This window comes from Urocitellus parryii, chromosome 8 (assembly GCF_045843805.1).
Source record: "Urocitellus parryii isolate mUroPar1 chromosome 8, mUroPar1.hap1, whole genome shotgun sequence".
In the NCBI taxonomy this organism is placed as follows: domain Eukaryota; kingdom Metazoa; phylum Chordata; class Mammalia; order Rodentia; family Sciuridae; genus Urocitellus; species Urocitellus parryii.
This window is the reverse complement of record NC_135538.1, coordinates 119,975,241-119,995,443: the sequence shown is the minus strand read 5'-3', so window position 1 is coordinate 119,995,443 and position 20,203 is coordinate 119,975,241. Positions and strand designations below refer to the sequence as shown.

Here is a 20,203-nt window from a genome sequence, read left to right as displayed (position 1 = left end):
ATGCAACTCAGTGAGACCCTCTCTCTAAAAGAATATAAAATAGGACTGGGGATGTGCTTAGTGGTTTAGTGCCCCCTGAGTTCAATCCCAGGTATCATTCCCCCAAAAAAGTTTAAAAAGACTGGAAATTTGGCTCAGTGGTTAAGCATCTGGGTTCAATCCTCCATAACAACAACAAGAGAGAGAGAGTGTGAGAGAGTGTGTTATGGTGTCTCACCTTATTGTCCAAAATCACAGCAATCTTAAGAAAAGCCATATGTTTATCTAGGGGTGGAGGAAGAGAACAATGGTGACAAAATGTTCACAAAAGATGTCCTTAGATTAAGGGTAAAAATAAAAGCTAGAAATAATAAAATACATGTTTGCTTTCTATCTGAGAATCAGCATATTCTTCCAGGATAGGAGGAGCCATATCTCCTACTTTGACCACTAAATTCACTGATGTTTGCATCTCTCATTGCATTGTAGCAGGGAGCTCAACACATCCTTTATGCTCTTTGTTGCTGTGATATCATTGGTACTATGAGACCTGCTTCCAGGTCTGGCTATTTAATGTGTCAAGAAATTTATTTAAAAAGATATTTTAGTATTTTCAATCATTTATTGTATTTTATTTATTTATTACATTTGGATACAATCAAATTCTAAATTGAGACTGGATGTTCATTTTTATTTCATATCAGAATTTAACCTTCTTTTTAAAAAGAGAAAGTACTTTTGTAGATACTTGTTTTTGTGGTGCTGGGGATTGGGCTAAGGGAGGGCGGAGCTCATACATGTTAGGCAAACACATTACACTTGGTTACATTCCCAGCCCTCTATGCTTGATCTTCAAGGTAGGGAAAGTCTGCATGCCTGAAACACAAACTTTCTGGATTTGTGGGTATTTGATTGAACTCAGGGCCTGGTTCAGGCTATGGAGGTAATCTACCATTGAGCTATGGACTCAGCCCTGAAATAAATACATTCTAAATATGTTTTAAAAACTTCTTGGGATCATAATCAGAGTTCTATTACCCTTCCTTACATTTCTTTTTGGCTTAATATATATCTATATCTATCAATATATATATTTTTGGAGGTACTAGGGATTAACTCTGAGGCACTTTATTGCTCAGTACACCCCCCCCCAGCCCTTTTTATTATTTTTGAGAAAGTGTCTCACTAAGTTGCAAAAGGCCTCTCAAGTTGCTGAGGCTGGTCTTGAATTTGGTGATCCTCCTGCCTCAGCCTCCCACATCACTGGTATTATAGGCTTGTGCCATCACTGCCCGCTGGTTTTTGTTTTTACTATGATAAATGGAGGAAGGTTGTAGTTCTTTCTGTAGTGGAGGTTGTGGGGTCTCTAGGGCTCATCCTGCTCTGGAATCTTAAGGGGGTGATGTAGACAGCAGAGCCACAGACTTCCAGACATTCCAAGCTCTACATCTTTTTCCCCTTTCTGTTATTCTTGTTTTTTAAATTCTTATCCCCTCCCCCCATATCTTCCTCTCTTCTTTCTTCAGTATTTCAAGCATTCTCTCCACAGCCCTCTTTTCTCCATACTCTCCCTTCCATTTCATCTTTATTGAAGCCTGGTGGCCAACACTAGGGACTGCATCCACCTGGGACAGGCCAAGGTAAGGGGGGGGTGGGGACACAAGGCAGGGCTCCTCTCCAGGCTGTCCAAACTTTGAGAGAATTTTTCTTGGAATTAGTCTTTATTTTTCTCTGGGGGGTTTCAATCAGTACCACCCTGAGGAGGGAATTCCATGAATGGCAGGAAACTGAGCCCTAGAAAGTGGCTTCTGATCTTAGAACCCAAAGGCGAGTCCCTGCCCCCTGCAGGGGGAAGGGATAAAGGAATCTTGTCTGTACACTCAGGCCACCATCCCAGTGGATGCTGGACCCTGGGCGTCCCCCAGCCACCAGGTCTGCATTCTCAGAGCAGGCAGGAGTAACTGCCCTGCAGATCGAGAAGTGGAAACCCAGATGCAGCCTGCCAGCCTCCCTCCAGGCACCTATAAGCACTTTCAATTTGCTTTTTTGTCAACCAACAGTTTTTATTGTCTTGGGTCAAAGTGGGAGTGACATGTGATTTTCAGCGATCCCAGTAAAGTTTGGCTTCACAAACTTCAAACCCTGCCAAACTGGGCAAGAGACAGCCCTGGCTTACGTAAGTCAGAGCTGGGTGGTTTCAGTTTCTATTCAGGAACTCAGCTGTGGCGCCCAAGGTCAACACAGAGAAAGTCCCTCATATTCTTGTGAGTCCAGGGGTGCAAAGGGGAAAGTGGTGGGAGAGGGGGTGTTTATGAAAGGCTTCAATAAAAATGGGGGTTTGGAGGAAGGGGAGGTGCAGAAGTGCTTTGCACAAAAGACTACCTGAGAGTCTTGGTGAGGAAGGAACAGCCAGGACTAGGTCCTCTCAGAGCCCAAGACCTAGAAGCCTTTTTCCTTGCAGTCATATGTAAATGCCCTGGAGCAAACCTAGCATGTAACTATTAGGTAGTAAGTCTTTTGGAGGAATGAGCAGAATAATACTTGGAGCTGCCCACCTAAGAAGTCCTGGAAGGAGGGAAGATGACAGGGAGGAAAGGGCTTGGGACCAGCTGTCAAGAGAGCTGTGTTTCCTTTCCTACTCTGCATCACCACCATCGTTGTGACCTTCATTAATAAAAATAGCCTCTCAGAAAGGAGACTGAACCCTAATCCTTTAATCCATCCTGTGCTAAAAATTATTATCACAGTCAATAAAAAGGAAAATAAGTCTAAGAGCTTGTCAAAACATCTTCATCAATGAGCTTTCCACCCACAGAAAAGGTATAGAGGACAGCCTTAGGGAATAGTTAGGGTTCATTTTTATAAAGGCATTTTTAGGGAAGACAAAGAGAAATGAACAATTTCCAATCCTGGGGTGGTTTGCAGTCCACTGGGGAATGTCATGGATGGTAAGAAGGGTTTAGGAGAAGGCATAGTTAGGACCATCATGTGCTGGGACTCTGGTTCTGAAACTTACCTACATACTCACAACACCTAGGGAACTTTAAAAGACACTGCAGCCTGGTTCCCACCTAGCTTTACCTATTGAATAGGTTTTGGCTGTGGCCCAGGCACAAGGACTCTGCAGGTGGTTCTGCAGGTGGTCAAGGACTCTGCAGGTGGTTCTCCTAAGCAATCAAGGTAGAGAACAACTAACTCCATGTTGGAAAGACCAAGAGATGTATGTTGGGGACAAGGCAAACTTCCAGCACAAGGAGGTTTCCATAGCATGGTTATTACTATTACTACTGAGATATAATTCATTTACCAGAAGTCGGACTTTGAAAGTGTGCAACTCAGTGGGTTTTAGTATAATCATAAAGTTATGCCACCATCACCACTGTGTTCATGTGATTATTTTAAGGATGTGGAGAGGTCTGATGTTTAGAAGGCAAAGGCAGGAGCATTCCCCAGCTTTGCAATAGCATCCTGTTGAGACGGGGTAAGGAGATCAGGGCAGCTTGATTTGACCTCAGCCTAGGAGAGATGTGACCAGAGAAATGAGGGGAAAGGGTGATGCTAGACAGCAGATTGTGGCATCTGTAGGGTTTAATGGGAGAGTAGAGGTATCCTGTGTTAAAATGAGCAGATGCAGCAGCTGTGTATTGGCTTGGGGCATTATGGTGACAATTGGAGATAGACACAGTATTTATGAAGAAGCATTTGCAGTATTTTTGGATGAAGGTAGTTGAAAGTTTGGACTAAGGTAGTGACTGTGGAGATGTAAAAGGGTTTCAGGAGCTAGAGAAGCAGGGGAAAGGGTCAATCAGAAGTGACCAAGGGGATGCTTTTAAGAGAAGTAGGTAGGTGGTGGGGGTCTGTAGTGGTTGGAGAAGTGTAGTGTGGGCTTCTTGATCTGTTTGATTTGAGGGCCAAATGGGCCCAGAAATGCAGATGCACTAAGTGAAACTGGTCGGTGTTGGACTGGCCCATAAGGAGCAGTCTGATGGGGCTCATGAAGTGCCTGGGAGAGCTAGGGCAGTGACAGGATGTGGGCAGAGGAAACTAAACCTGGCTGGATCTTGGAGTCAATGGCAGGAGAAAGAGCAGATTAGAATGGCTGAAATGTCTAAGGGTGTTTGGAGCCTGATGGATTTTTGGGTGAAAGGTGTTTCTTCGAGCAGAGGTGGCTGAAATCTGCAAAGAGCTCTTGTAATCTCTTTGTAATTCAGGGCTCCTGAATTGGGGGGAGAAGTGCAGGGCCAGATGCAGCTCCTTTGCCAGCAAGGTTGTACTTGATTGAGGGCAGTGTGTGGGGAGAGTAAAAAGTCTTGGCTCTTCCAGAAGTGTGCCAAGCAAGGAACAAGCTAGAACCGGCCACATGGGGTGATGTGCTACAGGAGCTTGGGGAGACCCATGCTTCTCTGTGGGCTGAATTCCACTAGGTTCCCAGAGATGTGGCAGTGTTTCTAAGGTTGAGCCATGGCAGTTGCTCAGAATCTGACCCTACAGCATTCACCTAGCTGCCCTTATTCTATCTTACCTGGGGAATCCTAAATCAGAGGCATTTTCCTGGAGGTTAAGGCAAGTGTGACATAGTGGCTATTTCCCCCTGTCTTTGGAGTAGTTTAGCCTTCATCCTGTGCTTGAAGGGAAGTTCTCCTTTAAGCGTAGCTCCTCCCTCTCTGCTCCTGATTGGTCTTGTCAGGCATCAATCCTTGTAGCGTGAGTGTTTATTGAGACACCTGCTGTGTGCATGCCACCAGTGTGGCTCCCTTGCAGGAAACTGTCAGGCGGCCTCTCTCTGCTGATCACTTAGGAGAATGGCAGACCCTATGAGACTGGGCTCCCTGCTGCTCCTGGTGGGCACTGCTCTTTGCGCACCTCTGGGTTCCGCAGTTGGTGAGTGGGCTCATGGTGGTTCTTCAAAGCGGGAGATGCCAGGCGAATCCAAGGAGTCTCTACCCGGCTTGGCGGGCTCTGGAATTGGGGGGAGAAGTGCGGGGCCGGACACAGCTCCTTTGCCACAAAATCTCAGCTCCTCTTTTCAGGGCATACCCCACCACCTCCTCCCGCATCTGCATCCCTGCTGCACCTTGCTTCCCTCCCTCCCCTCCCAGCCTTGCCCTTCCTTTCGAACAGCCCGGTTCTTCCAAGGCCTCTGAGTCCCTTCTCTGCCTCCTGCTTTGATCTTTGAGAGAGACTCAACTCCCTTAGAGGTCTGCCTTTCAGGGGACCACTTTATCAAAATTAATAGATTTTGAGACAGTTTCCGGCCCCCCACCCCCAAGCCCTGTTCTCTTCTGGAGTCAGCAGCGCGCTCCTGAGGAGCGCTCAGTATCTGGAGTTAGGGGTCTTCCTCTCTCCTTTCTGTTGCTGTGGACACTGTGGTTTCTCTAGTCAGACTGAGGGAGGTTAGAAGCTGAAGACTTCTGGGCCAAGAGATTCTTCCTGTGACTTCTCTCATCTCCACCCTCAAGGACCCCTGCTCTCCTGCAGCCTGGGGGGGGGCGGGGTTTTCTCCCTCCTGCACCCCGCTTTACCCTAATATGAACTCCATTGTTCCACCACATCTCTCCGTGCCTCCTCAGCTGCCTGTCTCACACCTGTCACCCAGTCCGGTTGCCCTCCCCCTCCCTGCTCTCACCTCCAGACAGTAGTTCTTTGATTCATTTTCTAAGAGATATATGACCGGACTTGTCTCTCTCACCAGGCAGGCCCTTCCTCCTTCCCTGTGAGTCATTTATTGACCACAAGGAGCAATGCTGCTGTAAAAACCTGCCCCCTCCTTCGCAGACCCCTACCTTTGCTTTTTAAAACAAACAAAAAACTTTTAATTGGACTGTTTTTCTCAATTTTTCTCCTCCTCCTCCTCTTCCTCCTCCTCTTCCTCATTTGGTGTTGAACAACTTATTTTAATGAATTTGTCTTTTAATACAATTGTAAAAAAAAAGATTTCTACCATTTTAATTACAGTTAAATCTAAATTTTAAAACTAATAGTTAATAACAAGTTGATTTTTAAGTTTTTAACTATAAGGATATCAAATATAATACAGAACTTAATTCAATGCTATTGCAACATTCAAATAAACTTCTTAGCATTCCAAGAGAATCAAATTGCTCCTCCAACACACACACACACACACACACACACACACACACACACAAACACACACACAAATCATTTCTCTTAAGCAAGTATAGTACCTGCTGGTGTTGACAGTTGTTAAAAGTTAAAAGCAGAGTCACTTTCAGCTTGAATATGATTTGAGTACTTAAGCCATCTAAAAGTTCTACCTGATACAGGGAGTAGGCTCATAGTCTTGGCATCTGAAATCATGTCACAGAGTTTGAATGTTAGACATGTACTTTTAAAGATAAAAGATAAAGAAACTCTAGCGCCGTTTAGTACCTTTTCTTGTATGTTTTTTATTTGCCAATAAGAAATTAGATTTAATGTTATCATTCTTCAATCAAATAAGACGACCATAAGATTTCTGTTAATCTGTTTCTTAGTGGATTACTGTCAAATGTGCTCAGACAATTCTTATCAGAGCTGAACATTTTCACATGAAGCTAATCAGTTTTTGCTTAAAATAAAATTAATGATACATGTACATGTAGATTAAAACTAAACATAACCATTTGTAATCTAACATGGAACATTTAAACAAAAAAAACCTGAGAAAGCCACTAGAAAGGAGGCATGGAAGAAAAAAATTAAATAGAGATTATGCATTTTTTTAAATCACTAAGACAACTGCTACCAATGTTACCAATGTTTCGGAACAACTAAGTTCAGAAAGAACATATGAAATGTGAAAATTTTCTCTACAGGTGAAATAAATGTGTTTTAAGGAGAGAGAAGGGGATAGAGAATGTGCAAATTATAATTCTGAAAAACTACAAATTTTCAAAAAGTACCAAACATGGAATTAATAATTTATCAAAAATTGCACCCACCCCTGATTTTCTTTTGAGGGAAAAATAAAAACAGTTTTTGAAGGGAATGAAACAGACTTCAAATTGAAAATCATTCTAACAATAATGTGTTTTTACTGAAAAATACTATTAGAGATAAAATTAAGTTAAATTTCAGGTACTTTCCATTTAATGTGGGCAAAATTACAATGTTTATATAGCAAATATAAACTAATAATTTATATTCATTTATAATATAATTTTTTAGGAAAAGTTTACTGTCCTCAGTTCTCAAAAATAAGAAGAAATTTTAATTTTTTAACCAGTTAATTTTCCATATCTAGGATCTATTATGGTAATGTAAAATAAAAGTTTAATTCATGCTGAACTAAATCTCAAATAGATTCAGATTTTTGAAATGTATGAAAATACTCATTTTTTTTAAAGTTTTAAATTTTTATACTTTTTTATCAATGTAAATATCAAATATTCACAAGAGATACTTTATATCAGGAAAAAAATCCCATGATGTACAAATGATACTCAAAAATTACAATCAAGAAATAATAATTACACTAAAACAAAATTTCTTTGTTACCTTATATATAGTCTTTATTTCAATTCATCTACATAGAAATATTTTTCACAATCTGATAGGTAGAAAAGGTTCTTTATTTTTTTTGCCTTCTAGAGCCCAAGCAAATTTACCCAGTGTTCTTAGTATGTTTCCTTTTAACAATATCTGAACCATTGGTCATAGGTTTGGGGACTGATGAACTAGTGCCATTGGAAGATGATTTTGCTCCACATTTCTTACCCTACAACGAACTGTTGCTGCCAGCCAAAGAGCAGCCAACTCAATATATGCTCAAAAGGAGCAAGAGTCACAGAAGTCTCTGTAACCATGATGGTTATCTTTGTGGCCACAAGAAAGATGGTATAAAGGAACATAAGATTATGCTTTGATATGGTCAGATATTTGGTGTGCTGAAATGTGAAGAAGGGACCCCAGCAAGGTTACCTTGGAAAGACAGGACATCTTCAGCCACTCCTCTTCTTCTGGGTTCCAATCTCCTTTTACCAACTATTCAAAATTCATGATAATGATACCACCTGCACCTTGGGCCCATCTAATAGCTATTATGACTAGCCAGCCATTTTTGTAATAGCTATTAGCATGTGTGACTCCACCTACTATTTTCCAAGTTCTGATCACTCCTTCATTCCCCAGCCAGAAGTTGTGCATATTAAGAATGAATAGCCCTAGGAAATTAGATCCCATGGGCAAAAAGTATTGTATAGAAGATTGAAGATGCCAGTAAAATATTAGTGTGGTTTGCAAGAAACCTCAGAGGAAGCTCTGTAAGCAGTACACACGATAAAAATCCTCCACCAAAGCAGTGGACCATAGCAGTACACCAGCTTGAAACAAGATTCTTCCATGCCCCTTCCACTCCTACCAGCTGATGCTTCAGTGCCCTCACAGACACCAGATAGTGGGTGATGTCAAAAAGGGGAGAATGGTGATGTGGGAAAAGGCCAGCATCAGCTCCTCCCAGGGAGAGTCCAAGTTACAACCTACCAAAGCTTCCTAAGCAGCCTCTGCTAGGGGTTCCTCTCTGGCAAAGTGGCAGTGCAGGAGGGGACAACTACATGAGCTGGACTCAGGTTTTATTTTCTTTTTGTTAAACACATATAAATTTATACAATGCAGTGCAATGTTTTCATACTTGTATACATTTTGTAGTGATCAAATGAGTAATTAGCACAAACCTCATACCTCACCTCAAATATTTTCCATTTACTTGTAATCAGATCATTTAAAATCCATTGTTAGCTATTTTGCCACATACACTACATTAATATTTACTGTGGTCATCTTGATGTGCTATAGTATGGCACAGAGATTATTCCTCCTATCTAATTGAAACCTTGTATCCTTTGATCAGTGTCTCCCCTCTTCTATCTGCTCTATACCTGTGCTAACCAGCACCCCTTCTGCCTGCCCCAGTCTCCACTTATAAGTGGGATCATTTGTGTGTCTGTTTTATTTTCTCATTGTCTCCTCTAGGTTTATCCATATCACCATAAACGACACAATTTCCTGGTTTGAGGGTACTTTTTTTTAATAATAAAAATACTAGGGATTAATCTAAGGATCTTATGTCTAGTAGGCAATCCCTCTACCCCTGAGCTTCATCCTCAGCTCTAATGACCTTTTTGTTGTTGGTGGTGGTGTTAAAATTGATTAGTACTCTTCCTGTGTGTTTTCTACCATGTATTGTTCTTTTGTTTTGTTTGATTTTGGAGGTGGGTCTGCTATGTTGACCAGGCTTGCCTTAAACTCCTTATCTCAAGGAATGCTCCTGCGTCAGCCTCCCAAGTAGCAGGCATGAGCCACAGTGCCTGGCTCTTTGTCCACTTTTTGTTTTCTATATTTTCTTATTGTGTATGATAGTTGTACATAATGGTGGAATTTGTTGTTACATACTCATACATGTACACAATATAACAATGTCATTGTCTAATGTCATTCCCCAGTATTTCTCCCTTTCCATCTCCTCTTCCCTCCCCTGGTTCCTTTCCTCTACTCTACTGATCTTTCTTCAGTTTTCATGAGACCCTCCCCACCTTTATTTGGTTTTCCTCTCTTGCTTCCACATAAAAGAGAAAACATGTTACTCTTCACTTCTGAGTCTGGCTTATTTCGCTTCATATAATGTTGTCAAGTTCCATCCATTTTCCTAAAAATGGGAAAATTCAAGTTTCTTTATGGCTAAGTAAAATTCTATTGTTTATGTATACCATATTTTCTTTTTCCATTCATCTATTGATGGAAAACTAAGCTGGTACCCTACTGTGTCTATTGTGAATTGTGCTGCTATAAACATGAGTACGTATGTATCACTATAGTATGATGAGTTAAATTCTGTAGAATAAATACTGAGGAGTGGTACAACTGGGTGGTGATTTCATTCCTAGTCTACTGAAGATCCTCCATATTGATTTCCACAGTGGTTGTACTATTTACAATCCCACCAGTAGTATAAAAGTGTTGTTCTTTCTCCACATTCTGTCTAGCATTTAGTATGGTTTGTACTCATGATGACTGTCAGTCATATTATAGTGGGACAAAATCTCAGTGTAGTTTTGATTTGCATTTCCATAATTTCTAATTATGCTTTCATGTGTTTGTTGGCCATTTGTATTTTTGAGAAATTTAGTTCATTTGCCCATTTAATAGTTGGATTATCATTTTATGAAATTAAGTTTTTTGAATTCTTTATATATTCTGGATATTAATCCTCTGACAGAGGAGTACCTAGCCATGATTTTCTTTCATTCTGTAAATTCTCTCTTCACACTCTGAACTATTTTGTTGATATAGAAGAAGCTTTTTCATCTGATGCCATCCCATTTATTAACTCATGGCATCATTTTGTGAGCTTTAAGGATCCTCTTGAGAAAGCCATCACCTGTACCTGTATGTTAGAGTGTTGAACCTCCTTTCTCTTCTAGGAGTTGCATAATTTCTGGCCTAATTCCTAGGACTTTAATCCATTTTGAGTTGACTTGTACAGGGTGAGAAATAAAAATCATGCCTCATTTTTTTCACATATGGACAGCCTGTTTTGCAGCACCATTTGTTGAAAAGGCTGTTTTTTTCCAATGTGAGTTTTAGCAACTTTATGAAGGATCAGATGACTATAATCTGTGTGAGTTTGTCTGTCTCATTATGTGTCATTTTATATATTATATATATATATATATATATATATATATATATATATATAATCACATATACATATGTTCTCTTGATATACTCTCTCTCTCTCTCTCTATATATATATATATATATTATATATATATATATATATAATATATATATACATATATATATAACTTTTTGTTACTATTGTTACTATTTTGTTACTATTGCACTTTTTGTTACTATTGCACTGTAGTATAGTTTGAAGTCAGGTCTTGTGATCCTTCCAACATTGATTTTTAGGCTTGGAATTGCTTTGGGTATTCTGGGTCTTTCATTCTTCCAAAGGCACTTTAGAACTATTTTATGTAGTTCTGTGAAAAAAATCTCATTGGGGTATTTTGATGGGGATTACATTGAATCTGTGTATTACTTTTGGTTTTATGTTCATTTTAGCAATATTCATTCTGTTTATCTCTGAACGTGGGAGTTCTCTCCATCTTCTTGTGTCTTCTTCAGTTTCTTTCTTCAATGTTCTATGATTTACATTGTAGAGGTCTTTTACCTCCTTGGTTTGATTTACTGCAAGGTATTTTCTTTTTCAAGGTTATCATGAATGGTGCTGATTTTCTGATTTCTTTCTCAGGTGATTTATTATTGGAGTATTGGATCTTCTAAGTATAGAATTGTTAAATTTGCAATCATTGATGATTCAACTTCTTTTTCTATTTTTATCCCATTGATGTCCTTCTCTTACCTATTTGCTCTGTCTAGAATTTCTAGTAGTATATTGAATAGGAGTGATGAGTGTAGACATCTTTTCTTGTTCTAAATTTTCATGGAAATGCTTTCAGTTTTTTCTCATTCACTATGATGTTGGCTTTGGCTTTGTTGAATATAGATTTTATGATGAGGTAAGTTCCTTCTATGCCTAGTTTCCTTGGTGTCTTTATCATGAATGAATGCCAAATTTTGTTGAAGGCTTTCTCTGCATCTATTATGATAAGTATGATTTTTTCTCCTTAATTCAATTCATGTGGTATATTACATGTATTGCTTTGTGAACTTTAAACTATCACTGCATCACTGGGATAAATTCTTCTTAGTCATGATGCATAATCATTTTAATATGTTGTTGAATACAGTTTGCTAATATTTTATTAAAATTTTTTTATCTAAGTTCATCAGAGTTATTGATCTGTTGTGATACTGGCTTTGGTCTGATGGTGATACTGTCTTCATAGAATGAATTTGAAGTGTTTTTTTTTTTTTCCGCATACGATTTTTTAAATAATGAAGGGCATTGGCATGAGTTCTCCTTTAAAGTTCTGGTAGAATTCAGCTGAGAATCATTGTGTTCCTGGGGTTTTCTCTGTTGAATGGTCTTTTAGTCAGCCTTTTTGTTACTGTGACCAAAAGTTCTGACAAGAACAGTTTTAGAGGAGGAAAAGTTTATTTGGTACTCATGATTTTAGAGATCTCAATCCATAGATGGCTAACTATGTTGGGCCTTAAGTGAGGCAGAACATCATGGTGGAATCGCATGGAGTAGAATAGCAGCTCAGGACATAGCGATCAAGAAGCAGAGAGAGAGAGAGAGAGAGCTTCATTTATACAATATAAGCCCTAAGGCACATCTGCAGTGACTTAAACCAGGTAGCCAACCCTACCCACCTAAAGTTACCTCTGGATTAATCCACTGCTTAGGCCATGCCTCTCTAATCACTTCACCTCTAGAAATCCTTGCATTGTCTCATACATGAGCTTTTGGGACTCTTCATATTTAAAGCATAGCAGATGGCTTTTATTACTGCTTCTATCTCATTTCAATTTATTGGTCTGTATAAGTTTTCTCTGTCTTATTGATTTGATTTTGGAAGGTCATATGTGTCTAGAAATATATCCATTTCTTCTAGGTTTTCCAAGTATTGGAATATAAGTTTTCAAAACTGTCCCTAATAATTCTCTGGATTTCTGAGATATCTGTAGTGATTTCCTTTTTATTTCTAATTTTATTAATTTCAGTCTTTTCTCTTTTTCTTTTAATTGTTTGGCTCTTTTATCTTCACATCAACTCTTTCTTTCACACCCCCTCCCACTCTGAAGGGCCTCCCCCAGGTGGTGCAACTTGTCCACCTGCCTTGATCCTCTCTTCCCAGGCCTCTACTTCCTTCTTCTCTCTGATTCTGCATTAATCTGTAGTACACTGCCCTGGTTTCTGTTTGGTGTTTAATTGTGGTAAAATAGACATAATGTACAGCTTCCTATTTTAACCATTTTGAGTGTACAATTCAGTGCCATTAAGTGTGTTCACATTTTTGTGGAAACTGAAACTCTGTACCCATTAAACACTAAGCATCCAACGCCCCCACCGCAGTCCTTGTCATCTTTCTGCCAGCATTCTACATTCTGTCTCTAGGGATTTAACTCCCTAGTTCCATACAAGTGCAATCATACAGAATTTGTCCTTTCATGACTGGCTTTTCCACTTAGCTCATGTCCTCAAGATCATCCATGGTGTAGCAATTGTCAGAATGTCCTTCCTTTTCAATGCTAAATAATATTCATTTCACATATAAGCCATATTGTGATTAGGTTTTCATCAGTTGATAAATACTCTGGTTATTTGTACCTTTTGGATTTGAGGAACAATGTTGCTATGAATGTGGGTGTACACATACCTCTGGATTTCCCTGTCTTCACAACTTTTGTGTTTATGTCCAGAAATACAATTACTGGATTATATAGAAAGTATCTTTTCCATATTTGGAGGAACTACCATACCATTTTCATAGCAGCTGCTCCATTGTATATATAGGCAAGCAATGCACCGTGCTGCAGTTTTCTCTGTAGTTATGAACTTGTTCATTCTGCATTCTTTTTTCTAAACAGTAGTCATCCTCATGGGTACAAAGTAGAATGTCACTGTGCTTTTATTTTCATTTCCCTAATGACTGCTGATGTTGAGTGTCTCTTTGTGTGCTTATTGGCTATTTGTATATCAGTCACGTGGCTGTAGTGATACTTTGCCCAATTCTGAATAAATTCAACATTTTTCTTATTTTTGAGTTTTTGAGATTTTTTTTGTTTGCTTGTTTTATGGAGCTGGGATCAATCTTAGGCCCTTGCACATGCTAGGTAGGTGTTCTATAGCTGAGCTAACCCCAGCCCAAGATATATTGATATATTTTAATATTCATCTCTTATTAGATATGTGACTTGCAGATATTTTCTCCCATTTCACACATTATCATTTCTGTGGGTGACCTTTGGTGTATAGATGTTTTTAATTTTGATGAGTCCAATTTATCAATTTTTTTCTCTACTGTGTGCTTTTGGCATCCTATGGAAAATGTGGTTAAATCCTTTGTTCTGAAGATTACTGCCAATACATTGTCATATATTATATATACTTGTTATTTGTTTTATTTTTGTACTATGAGTTGAATCCATGTTCTCTCACATTCTAGTATGTGGTCCCCACTGAGCTACTCCCAGTAAATTTTTATTTTGAAAAAGGGTTCTGCTAAGTTGTCCAGGTTGGCTTTTAACTTCCACTCATCTGCCTCAGTTTTCTGAGTATCTGGGATTACAGACACATATCACAATATGTACCAGTCAGTGTGTTTTCTTCTAAGAATGTTTGCTTTTATAGTCTGCATTTTTTTCACTTTGAGTTTCTGCAAATGCCTGGATTCAATACACACTCTGAGTATTGAATCCAGGCATTTGCAGAAGCTAGGCAATAACTCTATCATTGAGCTACATCCCCAGACCTGAGTTAATTTCTATACATGAGTAACTAAAGGATCCAACTTCATTGTTTGTGAAAATCCAAATTTTCTAGCACATCTATTGGAAAGATACATTGTGTTTGTGGGGGGCTATGGAAAAATAGAGTTACTTTGGATTAGATAGAGGGAAGTGAAAGGAGAGGAGGGGGTATGGAGTAAGAATGATAGTAGACTGTTTCGGACATTATTACCCATGTGCATATATGATTACACGACTGGTATAACTCTACATCATATACAACCAAAGCAATGAGAAGCTATATATACTCCATCTATGTATGATGGGACAAAATGCATTCTACTGTCACATATAACTAATTAGAACAAATAAAATAAAGAAAGAAAGAAAGAAAGAAAAAAGAAAAGCTACATCAGCTCTTTGGAAACACTGCTACCTGCTTTTTCCCAGGGAATGCTACTAGGACAATTTAAGTCCCCCACCTGAGGCTTCCAGATGCGGATCATTTACTTTGGACCAAGCCCACTGCTTCACTTCCCTTTAGGGTACAACCCCACTCAACACTTTGGGGCCACAACCCTCACACTTACTTTGACCCCCTGTCTGCCCCACCTTATCCATGAGATGTCTGCACATAGACAGCACACACACACCCTCTGGGGACCTGCCCTGCCTGGGCTCCACTTCAGTGACCATAGGTCCACCCACCCTCTGTCCTTCCTGTGCCCTCTCTGCACTCTGACAAGCCCTGACATGCACCTCTGCCCCTCCCACACCTCCCTTGCCTCTGTAGGCCAACCTCTCCCCTTGAACACCCACCTGTACCCTTAAGAACTCATGCCTATGTGTTGGGCCCTGGCTAACTTGCCTGCCCCTCTCCATTTCCCCTTTGTCCATTCCTCACTTCCCCTCTCCTTCCTCTCCACTTTCCTGTCTTCATTGCATTGGGAACCTTTCTTCTGTCCCTTTGTCTGTGTATGTTTGCTGCCTCCTCAGGTGCTCAGGACAGCAGAGCCTTTGTGGTGAGCAATGATGAGCAGTTGTTTCCTGGAAGAGGTGTCATCTGTTGCTTCCTCTTCCACAGGGACCCACAGTCTTCACTATAACCTCACAGTGAGGTCCCAAGGTGGATCAGTGCAATCAAGGTCCTTTGCCAATGGTTATTGGGACCATCAGCTCTTCCTTCACTTTGATAATGACAAAAAAGAAAGTGCAAAGCCCCAGGGGCCATGGGCAGAAAAACCTTTGGGAACTGAGAGCTGGGACACAGAGATCCAGGAGTTGGCAGAGCACAGCAAGAATCTAAAAGCAACCCTGGCAGATATCAATGCCTGGCAAGAGCAGAAAGGAGGTGAGTGTGGGCAGGGGCAAGTGTGATGTGAGGCTTTCTCCAGGACCCGTGTCTTCTCATTGCAGTTGACTGGGGAGGGCAAGAAATGGGCTTTATACAGATCTGCATAGGGGACTTGGAGGAGAGCCAGTTTGGGGTCCCCTGTGGGCTAGTATTTTTCCCTTGGTGGGCAGGGAGGCAGAGGACCAAGGGCATGGAGAAGTGACTGGTGGGTGGGGGCAGGGTCTCATTTCCTCCAGGAGACTTGGGGCTGCAAGATTCACAAGGACAACCGCACCAGGGCCTTCTGGAATTTCTACTACGATGGGGAGCCCTTCCTCTCCTATCATCCAGAGACACGCAGCTGGACAGTGGAGCCATCCTCAGCTCAGAACTTGGCTATGGAAGTCAAGAATTCCTGGGATGCAGATGGCATGCAAAGCAAGGATTACTGGGCCCAAGTGCAGGGAGAGCTTTGTGGAAGACTCAGGAGATATCTAGTCTTCTGGAAGGACTCCTCCTACTCCTCTGGAGCCTCTGCCCAGAGAACCTTGTGTGAGTTTATCGTGTTGTGATTTGCCTGTCCTGTCACACCGCTAGATAGAGACAGGAGGGTGTATGTGCCCAGACACTAGTGAGCCCTCACCTCCCTGCCTGCCTGCTATCATAGAGAGCTCCCACCTGGCCCCACAACCCTGGACCCTCCAAAATACCCCTCATCACCTCACAAACCAGAATTCCTATAACACCCCCTATTTAACATAACACGTTGAAGTGAGAATGTGAGGCCACAAGCCCAGTGACCATCCTCCTGCCAGCCAGAGGACTTGGGCTCCAGGTTGAAAACAGACTTGTGGACCTCACTTCAATGAGGTCTTAGGCCAGAGTCAGAAGAGTGGAGAAGGGGAGTGAGGCTTGGTCACATGCCTGACTATTTTTGCCTTTATTTCCCTCCAGTGTCCCCAGTAGTGAATGTGACCTGTGCTGAGGCCCTGGAGGACACCATCAATGTGACATGTTGGGCTTTTGGCTTCTATCCCCAGAATATCTCTGTGACCTGGCTTCAGGATGGGGAACCCCTGAGCCAGGATGCCCAGCAGTCTGGTGGTATCTTTTTCTATGAGAATGGGACCTACCAGACCTGGGTGTCTACCAGGATTCCCCAAGGACTGGAGCAGGGGTTCAGCTGCCATGTGGGACACAGCGGGAACAACAGCACTGGCCTTGTGTCCTGTGGTAAGCCTGGGAATCCCAGCAGTGGTTCCCAACCAGGTGACTCAGTGACCAGGGTGGTGAGAGGGGAGAAGCTTTGAGACTCAGTACCCAGAGTGTAACAATCCTGCTTTCAGGGACTGCACTGCTGTTTAAGAGCCAATGGGCTGCCATCCTGGGTGTGGCTGCTGCTGCTGTTGCTGTGATTATGATTATTGTTTGTGTCTGCTCCTGCAAGAAAAGGAAGACAAAATGTACCTCAGAAGGTTCAGGTGAGAAAAGCGTTCACTGGCTGACGATTGCAGGGCCTATTTGGAATGTAGAGTCTCTTGTGCCTCCTGCTGCACACACAGCAATGGAGGTGACCAGATTTTTGGAATAGAGAATGGAGTTCTGACTCCAGCCACACCCCTTAGTTTTGCCAAAAGCCAGGGCTGTCAATATTTCTGAAGGTCCAGATGCAGCCTCTGTGGCTGCAGGGTGAGGAGTGAGCAGCAGTGGGGCTGTGGCTTCTGCTGTCCTCATCTGTCTCTCAGGCTTTCCTGGGTTGACCAGAGGACTGTGTTGGGAAAGGAGGGCTGATTGGTGCTGGCTAGATTATCTTGCCCTCAGGGGGACACAGAATGAATGAGTTGTGACCCTAGGGTACTTAGAAACTGGAGAGGAATTTCATTAATTGTGATGCCACTGGTCCCTCCCCTCACTCTCCCCCAGTGTCTCCAGCTGTCAGGAGCAAACCAGGAAAAAGATCCATAGGGCCAGAGCCCTGTCAATGCAGCCCCTGGGAGGCCTGTGTAGAGCAGGCCCTCCTAGGAGCTGTCTTCTGAGTATCTCCTCTGGGTCACTTGGCCATGCCAGTCACCATCCTGTCCCCACTATTCAGCTCTTCCTCCTGGAGTGGCCTTGCAGATGACATGAATGGGAGAATGGCTTATGTCCTTGGTCATCTGGGGAGAGAGACCAACCTAATATAGGGCAGCTGTGGTCACTGTTTTTTCTTATGTTTGGAATTTTCCACTGTAGCCCCAAGGGGTGTTGGTCCCCACAGGCTAGGGCACACAGTCCCATAGCAGGGGCCCATTCAGGTGACTCTACAAGTAGGGTAGGCAGCTCTGTGGTCTCTGCCACTCCCATCTATGGCCTTCCAAGAGGGGGAACAAGGGCAATGCTAGTTCTACTTTCTTGTGGTCAGAAATGGTTGCCTGGAATGTCACTAGGGCAGTGCCCAGGAAAAGAGTGGGAAAGGCCTGTTGCTTATTTTTGCAAATTTCTACTTTGAATGTTGAATCTCTGTAAGGATGTTCCCAGTTTCAACTGTATCATGTGAATAAGCAGTTCTCCAGCACTCATGTACTAATGTGCACTAATTGACACCCTTCTAGATCCCTCTAAAGGAGTGTCCCCTGTGGGAGATCTGGATTGTGACCATGACAATGCAAAGGAACAGAAGATGGGCCTACAGTTCACACTGCAGAATCTCAGGAAAACCCTAGTTTTCTTTGGGAAGAAGACCTCTGAGGACTGTGAGGATTGTGGCCTGCAGAAGTCCCTGCTAGGAATGGAGGAAGGGAGTCCAGGGAAGCCTCAGGAAAAAGAAGCCCATGGGGAAGAGCTGGGTTCCCAGCAGCAGGTAATCCACGCAGGTAGGGGAAGCAAAAGTGCAGATTGAGAGCCTGGGCAGGTGCAGAGGGTCAGTGATTCTGAGTCTCCTCTGCATGGGCTGTTGTAGGCAAGGGAGCAGCAGATCATGTGGCAGGCATACTTTTCCAGCTAGGCCTTCTGGTGCCCCTGGGCTTCCTGGTGGACTGTCCAGTTAGGAGCTGCTGGCTCAGGGCTGGGAGGGAGTGATGCTGAACTGCAAGTGGAGCAGGCCCTGCTGGGTGAGCATCTGCCTCTGCAGAGGAGGAGGCCTGTGAACTAAAGGGCAGAATGGCTCTGTGTGAGGCCTGTGCCCAGCCTGGCAGGAGCAGGAGATGCCTTCTCTTGGAGGCCCTCACTCTGTAGGGAATGATTTACGTTTGGAGGAGGGGACACTGGACTTCACTTTCAGATCTTGACCCTAAATCCTGCAGCCCTTTCACTCCCTTCTGTGGTGGAAAAAAAGACAGATGATACTGCTGATAGAAACAGAGGAGCCTGATAAGGGCAGGAAAATGGGATGAGAGGAGAAAAAAAGTTAGGGCATTTACTTCCCTCAGAGAAGGGCCAAATCTGATTCTTGAGGAACTGAGGAGAGAGAAATCCCAAGGGAGTAAACAGCAATATTCTGCAACAAATTGAACACTGACTGGTTCCTCTTTTTCCCCAGAGCCCCTGAGCCTATATAACCTGGATCAGCAGCAGAGGGCACCAAGTGACTACACTGGATTCACACAGCTGGGGTGTCAACCTTTGCTGAGAGCTCCTGGAGCTACGGGGGGGAGCTTACACTGGGCAGCCCTGCTGTGACAAGCACTTTATGTCTTGGTGCTTTTGTTTCCTCATCTCTACAATGTGGAAACATATATTTGCTAACTAGTGCAGCTGTTCTGTACTAGTATTCTTATTATTTTACTGTATTTTAGAACATTACATATAATTATGGTATTTTAATAAATGATATTTTTTGTAAGTGTCCTTATTCTGCCTCCTCCCAAGAAACCTAAAATACTCTCCTTCAGTGTTGAGGGAACTTCAAATCCTCTCTGACTCTCTGTCTTACCTCTTGTCTATATCATTTTACATTATAAATGTTTAAATATTTTTAAATGTGAAACTTTTAAATATGAAATATTCCTGGCCTGTGTTCATGTTCCGGGAAGGGACCGTGTGAAAGGGTCAACAAAAATAACATGTTTGTCTCCATGTTTGACAGAGAGTTAAACATATGTTTAACATAGACAGTGATGAGAGCCAGAGACTGTGGCATTTTTAAAAAATATTTTTAATTGATTTTATTTTTTAAATATATGTCAGCAGAATGCATTATAGTTCTTATTACACATATAGAACATAATTTTTCATCTCTAGAGTCTGTGGCATTTTGCAGATGATGTTAAATGAATGTGCTGGCTTCAAATTCTGAGGAATTTGGCAGTGTTCTTCATAACAACTGAGGTGTTGGTGCCAATCCTTTGCAAGTCATCTGCTCTATAGCCTGACAGAGATGAGCTTTCCAGGAGGAATTCCCATGGGCCATCCTGAACAGGCATAATTTCCTTTTCTCAGAGATTGTTTAGCAAGAATTTGAAGATGGTAAGGGCACAAAAATTCAACTACAGCCTCCAAGGGAGACCTTTTTCTCTTTTATAGCCTACTGTGAACAGCATGCACAAATCC

The 20,203-nt window shown here is 42.0% G+C and overlaps 1 protein-coding gene and 1 pseudogene across 1 annotated transcript; one reads left to right on the top strand and one right to left on the bottom strand.

Annotated features, from left to right (window-relative positions):
- The first annotated feature begins 2,172 nt into the window (after positions 1-2,172).
- Positions 2,173-19,443, top strand: LOC113177228 (uncharacterized). Its single transcript, XM_026381773.2, has 7 exons — positions 2,173-2,243; positions 15,428-15,694; positions 15,917-16,228; positions 16,631-16,909; positions 17,023-17,157; positions 18,268-18,528; positions 19,194-19,443. The coding sequence occupies exons 3-7, from the start codon at positions 16,075-16,077 to the stop codon at positions 19,331-19,333; spliced, it is 969 nt and encodes a 322-aa protein (XP_026237558.2). The 5' UTR covers positions 2,173-2,243; positions 15,428-15,694; positions 15,917-16,074; the 3' UTR covers positions 19,334-19,443.
- On the bottom strand, positions 7,586-8,760 carry LOC144256633 (trimeric intracellular cation channel type B pseudogene; annotated as a pseudogene).
- Positions 19,444-20,203: the final 760 nt, after the last annotated feature.

What these genes read in the sequence shown, in the direction of transcription:
- LOC113177228 (XM_026381773.2), top strand. Translation starts at nt 16,075, where the DNA reads ATGGAAGTCAAGAATTCCTGGGATGCAGATGGCATGCAAAGCAAGGAT. An exon ending in CTCTGCCCAGAGAACCTTGT is followed by an intron (nt 16,229 to 16,630) that starts GTGAGTTTATCG and finishes ATTTCCCTCCAG; the next exon opens with TGTCCCCAGTAGTGAATGTG. An exon ending in GCAGCAGGTAATCCACGCAG is followed by an intron (nt 18,529 to 19,193) that starts GTAGGGGAAGCA and finishes CTTTTTCCCCAG; the next exon opens with AGCCCCTGAGCCTATATAAC.